General features: G+C 30.3%; 1 protein-coding gene across 1 annotated transcript; it reads left to right on the forward strand.

Moving 5' to 3' along the window:
• The first annotated feature begins 5,213 nt into the window (after positions 1-5,213).
• LOC105112449 (S-type anion channel SLAH1-like) lies at positions 5,214-6,827 on the forward strand. The gene is made up of 2 exons (XM_011008154.1): positions 5,214-6,028; positions 6,353-6,827. Exons 1-2 carry the CDS (start codon positions 5,270-5,272, stop codon positions 6,602-6,604), a joined length of 1,011 nt encoding a protein of 336 aa, XP_011006456.1. The 5' UTR covers positions 5,214-5,269; the 3' UTR covers positions 6,605-6,827.
• Positions 6,828-7,170: the final 343 nt, after the last annotated feature.

The raw sequence follows: 7,170 nt of genomic DNA on the forward strand, positions 1-7,170 counted from the left end.
AAATTGATAAATAAAAAATATTTTATAATCATTCTTTAAATTTAGTTGATTTGCTCAAAAGAAATTTTAGCTTATGAAGTTTTCTAAAATCTTTTATGAATGTAATCCACTTATAGCATCATCCAACTATTTCAACCACTACATCTATTTAATAACCACTACTACCTCATCATTCACCTTCATTATTACTACCAGTGTATGTTTATCTTCTTTACCACCACCACCATGTCATCACCACTATCATTTCAACATCATTTTTTTCATCACAACTACCATAACTATTACCAAAATATTTATATTAAACAATGAAATTTTTTGTCAATATTTATACTCACAATTTACCAACATGATTTGTGGTCTATCAAAAATATTTTTATTGATGAATTTACTAATGAAAAATCATGCAAAAAAAATTTATCTACTTCATCTGTTTATAGTTTATACAGTTAACCTTCTTGTGGTTTGACCATGGTCTTGTCATATTATTTATTACTTTGGCACTCCTACACTTAGGAGAAGACATCAATCTTTTGGTCGTGTCTCATACCAAACTGTATAGTATAACCTATATATATACTATGAAAGGAATTTGATTTGTTGTTAACATAAGTTAGCATCATGAATTTTTGATATTATTTAAAAGTTTGGTGTTTCTTAAATAAAAGAATTAATATGATCATATTAATAATTTATAATAAGCTATTAATGACAAATCATCCGATTGGAACCTTCGTTATGTATGGTTTTCAATTGAGTAATGACATGATCAAAAGATTGATGTCTTCTCTCAAGTGGAGGAGTATCGAAATAATAAATAACCTGACAAGTCTAGGATTAAACCATAGGGAGGTTAATTATATAAATTATAAATGATAATAATAATATTATAATAACAACAACAACAACAATAAAAAAGAAGAAGTTGATGACAACTTTGAGATGAAAGATCGATGTGATGATCAAACAATGATAAAAACTCTTTTTATTACTCAACTGGAAACCACACACAAAGAAAGTTCTAATCGAATTAAAAATGGTTAACATGATTATATTAATTATCTTACTCGAATAATGCTAATACTTGTAAATATTGTTTGACATTCATGATTATAACTTATGTGAACAAAAAATCAAGTTCCTTTCATAGCGCAAGTGTCAATTACACCATATGATTGGGCTATAAAAGTGTCAAGTATTTATTATTCCAAGTGTTACACAACATAAATCTAGATTAACCATTTAACAAGCAAAGTATTGAGAGTGAATAATTTTACAAATACAAAATATGTTAGTATCAAACATTAAAGTTCATGTTAAGTTTACATTATAATTATTCTTACACTATTAGTGTAACCTTTTCACCTTGACATAATAAACTTAGCTAAACATAATGAAAGAGAAAAATATAAATAAACAAGATAAGAACATAAATAAGATAAAAGTTAATTAAATAAAGGAAAGGAAATGAAAGGCGTAAATAAGATATTAATGAAAGCAATACTTAAGTATTACAAAAATACAAAGACAGAAATCAAGAGCATGATCTTGATTTGGAAACCAAGATACTTAAATGCATGGCAAATGCTTTCTTTTATAGACCAAAATTTAAAACTATGGTTTTGATAAATAATTATTGAATGGGTGGCCACATTTTGACTTAATGACAATTCTTATCTTCTTGTTTGAACAAAATATCATTGATAATGTCAGAATTTAAACCAATCTTTCTCATAAAAGTTCTAAAAAATTATCTCAGTTTTCCAGAAAAATTAAGGTTATTTGGGCTTCTAGAACTTAAAATATAGGCTAAACACTGAACAGTATTTGGGCTGCATGACAGATTCAGACTTCTATATTATTAATAAGATTTGGACTTCCAAATAGCAGAATTGAGTCTAGAGTTTTATGCATATGTCTTAGTTTTCCATCCATATAAAACAGACCTAAATCTGAGATTTACAACTCTAAATATGACCTAATTACCGAATAATGCTCCAGTTTGGACTGCACCAGCATATCTTTTCTAAGCTTCACCCTCTCTTTGTGCTTTCAATTTCAATACTTCAACTCATCAATCAATCCTTTCATTTATGTGATAGGCCTGTATTTAGGATAAATATTTACCATAAATTAAAGATATCTAATGGTATCAGACTTGTTATTATCAAACATGCATTAGTTAAGGAGTTATTGATATTTTAAGCGCAAAATGATGATATAAAACCTTAATAAAAATACACTTTTGAATACTAATCAAGTAATAAAAAGAGTTTATATTATACTTATTTGAATTACCATTAGTGAATCCTCTAACCTTGACAACTATTTATCATTATTTAATCTTTATATTAATCTTACATCTCAAAGTCCTCTTTAACTCATCATCACCACCACCACCACCACCACCATCATCATCATTGTTATTGTTGTTGTTGTTGTTGTTGTTGTTTATAATTTATATAGTTAACCTCCATATGGTTCGATCTCAATCTTGTCAGGTTGTTTATTATTTCAACACTCCTACACTTGGAAGAAGACATCAATCTTTTAGTTATGTCACTAAATATTATTGGAGCTAGAGGAGCGTATAGTGTTGGTTTGAAAAGAGGAACTCGCTGCTATTGCTAGAAGAATTAATCTTTTTCCCCTCTCCAAAGGTCTCGTCCTTTTCTTTCTTTAAAAAATAATGGTGGCAACGTCTAAGATTTGTTTGAGGGAAAGAGTCCTATATTATTTGTAGCTGACGGTTGAGAAGAAAAAAAGGTGGCTCTTGTAATAGTTCTACTAGGGCTACTAAGGGAGGGCGAGATGAACCGAGGGCTATTTCTAGTTTTTCTTATAGTGTCCTTTAGATTTTTGTAATGTCTCCAAGATAAAGAATTATTAATAATCAATTCAATCTAAAAGTTTAAGCTGTTAGGTGAGGTCCCAAGATATGATTTATATTATTTTTAAATTTTTTTTATATACCATATTCGTATTTCACAGTGAAAGTTTGCAAACCGTATATACATCAAAGTCAACAAAAAAAAAGTTGTGAAGGACCTATTGTTTTTTGGAATTTTTTGATATCTAAAAAGGCTTGTTTAGCTAGATATCAAAATTAAAAAATAAAGTAACATACAAGGAAAAAACACATAAGAATGTTTTTTTCTACACACACCCTTAGCCCAAAGCTTGGGTTGGAATTTGGGATTACCGACGAAAGGCATATCGACGCACACTTTTTGTCGGTGATATAGTCGGTAAAAAAGTTGTCGACAGTGTCTTAATCTCACACCGATGAATTCGGTCCATCAGTAACACTGTAAAATCTTGTAATTAGAGTAAAGGATTGGTGCGGCAACTAATTAGTATTTAAAAGTGTATTTTTATCAAAATTTTATATCATTATTTTGCACTTGAAGTATCAATAACTCCTTAACTAGAGCATGTTTTATAATAACATTTCTAATAATATAAGTTGCCTTTAATTTATGGTAAATATTTATCTTAAATGCAGGTCTATCACATAAATCAAAGGATTGATTGATGAGTTTAATCACTGAAATTGAGAAGATAAAGAGAGGGTTAAGCTTAAAAAAGAGATGCTGGTTGAATTTAAATTGAAATGCCATTCGATTATTGGATCATAACTAGAACTATAAAACTTGGATTTAGGTCTGGTTTATATGGATAGAAAGCTAAGACATAGGCCTAAAACTTTCATGAGAATCCAAGATTAAAAACGATCGTTTTCAAGTTCAAATTGTAGTAACAACAGAGAAGTTAGAATCTATCTTATAGCCTAGACACTGTTTAGTATTCAACCCATATCTCGAGTTCTAGAAGTCTCAATGACCTTATTCTTGTTTTGTTGGAATGCTAATATAATTTTCTGAAACTTTCATGAAGACTATATGTTCAAATTTTGATGCTAGCAATAACATTTTCTGCAGACAAAATAATGATTGTTATCAAGTCAAAAGGTAGACACCCACTTAACAATTAATCATCAAATCAATGGTTCTAAATTTTAGGCTATAAAAAGAGGCATTTACCATATATTTAGGCATCTTGATTTTTAGATCAAGGTCATATTCTTGCTCTCTTTCTTTATATTTTTGTAATTCTTAAGTTTTGCTTTAATTAATCTCTTGTTTATTATACCTTTCATTTCCTTTACTATATTTATATAATTATGTTTTTCTCTTGTTTATTTATGTTTCTCTTCTTCATTATGTTTAGCTAAGTTTATTATGTGAAGATGAAAAGGTTTCACTAATGGTGTTAGGATAAGTATAATATAAACTCAACGTGAACTTTAATATTTGATACTAACATATTTTGTATTTATTTTCTTACTCCCTCTTAATACCTTACTCGTTAAATGGTTAATCTAGATTTATGTTGAACAACCCTTGGTACAATAAATACTTTGCACTTTCATAGCCCAACTGTATGGTATAACCGACATCTGTGTTATGAAAAGAATGTGATTTGTTGTTAACATAAGTTATCACCATGAATACCTGACAACATTTAATAATATTGGCATTACTCAAATAAGATAATTAATATAATGATGTTAATAAATTATAACATGATTATAACCTCTTTTGTATGTGGTTTCCAATTGAATAATAAAAAGAGTTTATATTATACTTATTTGAAATACTATTAGTGGATCCTCTAACCTCGATAATTGTTTTATATTTATTTAAATCCTTACATCAATATCACTTCTCAAAACTTTCTTTAATTTCTTTTTTGTTATTATATATTTTTTTATTTATAGTTTATATAATTAACTTCTATATGGTTCGACCCCGGTCTTGTTAGGTTTTTTTTTATTTTAATATTTTTATACTTGAAAGAAGACATTAATTTTTTAATCATGTCAATAGTAGCAAAAGATTGTTAAACTTCTTGGTTTCATTGACAAGAGAGAAGAAGATGAAAAAAAGGATAGAATATAGAGAAGAAGAGTGAAGGATGATTTTCCTTCTCTATACCAAATTAAATTACATTGAGAGATTGTTTTTGTGTGAATTATAATGATAATCAATAAAATAACTATTTCTTTATATTTATATTTTTAGGGTTGCGTATAATATAAGAATAGAATATACTACATATAACTATTTCTATATAAGACAACGAAATGTACAAGTCTCTTTCCTTAATAAATATGGATACGAGAAATTCCGAACCCGTAATCGAAATTGTGATCGAGCAAACAGCAATACCATCACCACATCGTGGCTCCCTATCTATCATCAAGCAATCTATGATGTCAATCTTGGCGAGGTTACATGCCGGTTACTTTAGGATTAGCCTTGCTCTATGTAGTCAAGCCTTGCTATGGAAAATCGTCGGAGAATCTCCTGATGATGCACATGCTCTTAGACGTATGTTTCGAATGCTGCCCTCCACAGCTTTTGTTCTTCTCTGGTCACTAGCTCTCTTCTCATTAGCCTCACTCTCTCTTCTGTATATCCTTAGATGTTTATATCTCTTTGAAAGGGTGAAGGCTGAGTTCTCGCACCATGTAGGAGTGAACTATCTTTTTGCTCCTTGGATTTCTTGGCTTCTTTTGCTTCAATCATCACCATTCATTACTCCAAAGACCATGTACTACCTAGTTCTGTGGTGGGTTTTTGTGGTTCCAGTGGTGTTTCTCGACGTCAAAATCTACGGCCAGTGGTTTACTAAAGGAAAGAGGTTTTTATCAGCGGTGGCGAATCCGACCAGTCAGCTATCAGTGATAGGGAATTTGGTAGGGGCCCAGGCTGCAGCGGAAATGGGGTGGAGGGAGAGTGCTGTTTGTATGTTCTCTTTGGGCATGGCACATTATCTTGTCCTGTTTGTTACACTATATCAAAGGTTATCAGGGGGCAACAGCCTGCCTACTATGTTGAGGCCCGTCTTCTTCATGTTCTTTGCAGCTCCAAGTGTGGCAAGCTTGGCTTGGGACTCCATTTCCGGAAGTTTTGATTACCCGGCAAAGATGCTCTTCTTTCTGTCTCTCTTCCTCTTCTTATCCCTGGTGTGTGTGTGTGTGTGTGAAGCAGTAGTAATTTTTAGGGTTCTTAATTAATTTAATTATTAGTCCAATCTGTATGGTTATTTTAAGAAGTAAATAATTTTAACAAATCGAACTCACTAGAACTCGATTATTTTATTGAAAGATGTATCATCATGTAGAGAGCACGTAATCTTGATGATAAAATGGTTAATTAAAAATAAAAGAAAACTTAAAATTGAGTTCTGGTTTGATTTTTTTTTGTGTGTGTGTCTTAAATGAAGCATCCATGTATACATGGTCCTTAATTTTCTAATATTTGTTAATTTATTTGTAATGTGAAAATAGGTTTCTAGGCCATCCCTATTCAAAAAGTCCATGAGAAAGTTCAACGTAGCATGGTGGGCTTATTCGTTTCCTTTGACAGTGCTGGCTCTGGCTTCAGTAGATTATGCACAAGAGGTGAAGGGCTTCCTTGCACATGGAATAATGCTTGTGCTCTTGTCGTTGTCGGTTCTGGTATCTCTTTCTCTAATGGTGTTCACTGCTCTCAATACGAATATGCTGTTCCTAGAAAATGATCCCTCCGTCAAGCCCTAACACTCGGCGAGTAGGGAATGATGTTCCCATCATCTCCATCACTAAGATGAGAGACAAGAGCAAGACTAATTCAATACTCCACTCGTGTATTAATTTCAATATGCAAATGTAAAATAATACTATAACATATAAACATTTAGTTAAATGATTTACACTTCTTATACTAAAATTCCTTCTCTCCTGAGTGTCATGCGTCTGCAGGAGTTTTGTATGAAAATTTTATTTGTATATATGGCATTACTCTTTTAATTATAATAGTCAAAGAACTATTCAATATTTTTTATACTACAAATACTCAGTTATAATTTACTCAATTATATATATATATGTCCTTCTCTTGTATAATATTGAGAGGATTTTTTAATATTTTCTTCTATCTTTAATTGTGTTTATTCAATCCTTGAATAAGAGTGTTTTTCTAACAGATTCTTCCGCCTATTTTTTCCATTCAAATCAATGAAAAAGTTACTTTACTTGCACGTGATATTTTTTTTATATTTCTTTAAAGAACATAAATGCAGTGAAAACACTAATTTAAATTCATTCGGAATGATTAACTTTTTATT

Source organism: Populus euphratica, unplaced genomic scaffold, assembly GCF_000495115.2.
Source record: "Populus euphratica unplaced genomic scaffold, PopEup_1.0 scaffold337.1, whole genome shotgun sequence".
Classification (NCBI taxonomy): domain Eukaryota; kingdom Viridiplantae; phylum Streptophyta; class Magnoliopsida; order Malpighiales; family Salicaceae; genus Populus; species Populus euphratica.

Bases quoted from the DNA above. Each gene is read 5' to 3' on its own strand.
- LOC105112449 (XM_011008154.1), top strand. From the start codon at position 5,270: ATGATGTCAATCTTGGCGAGGTTACATGCCGGTTACTTTAGGATTAGC. The intron at 6,029-6,352 runs GTGTGTGTGTGT...ATGTGAAAATAG, and splicing joins TCTTCCTCTTCTTATCCCTG to GTTTCTAGGCCATCCCTATT.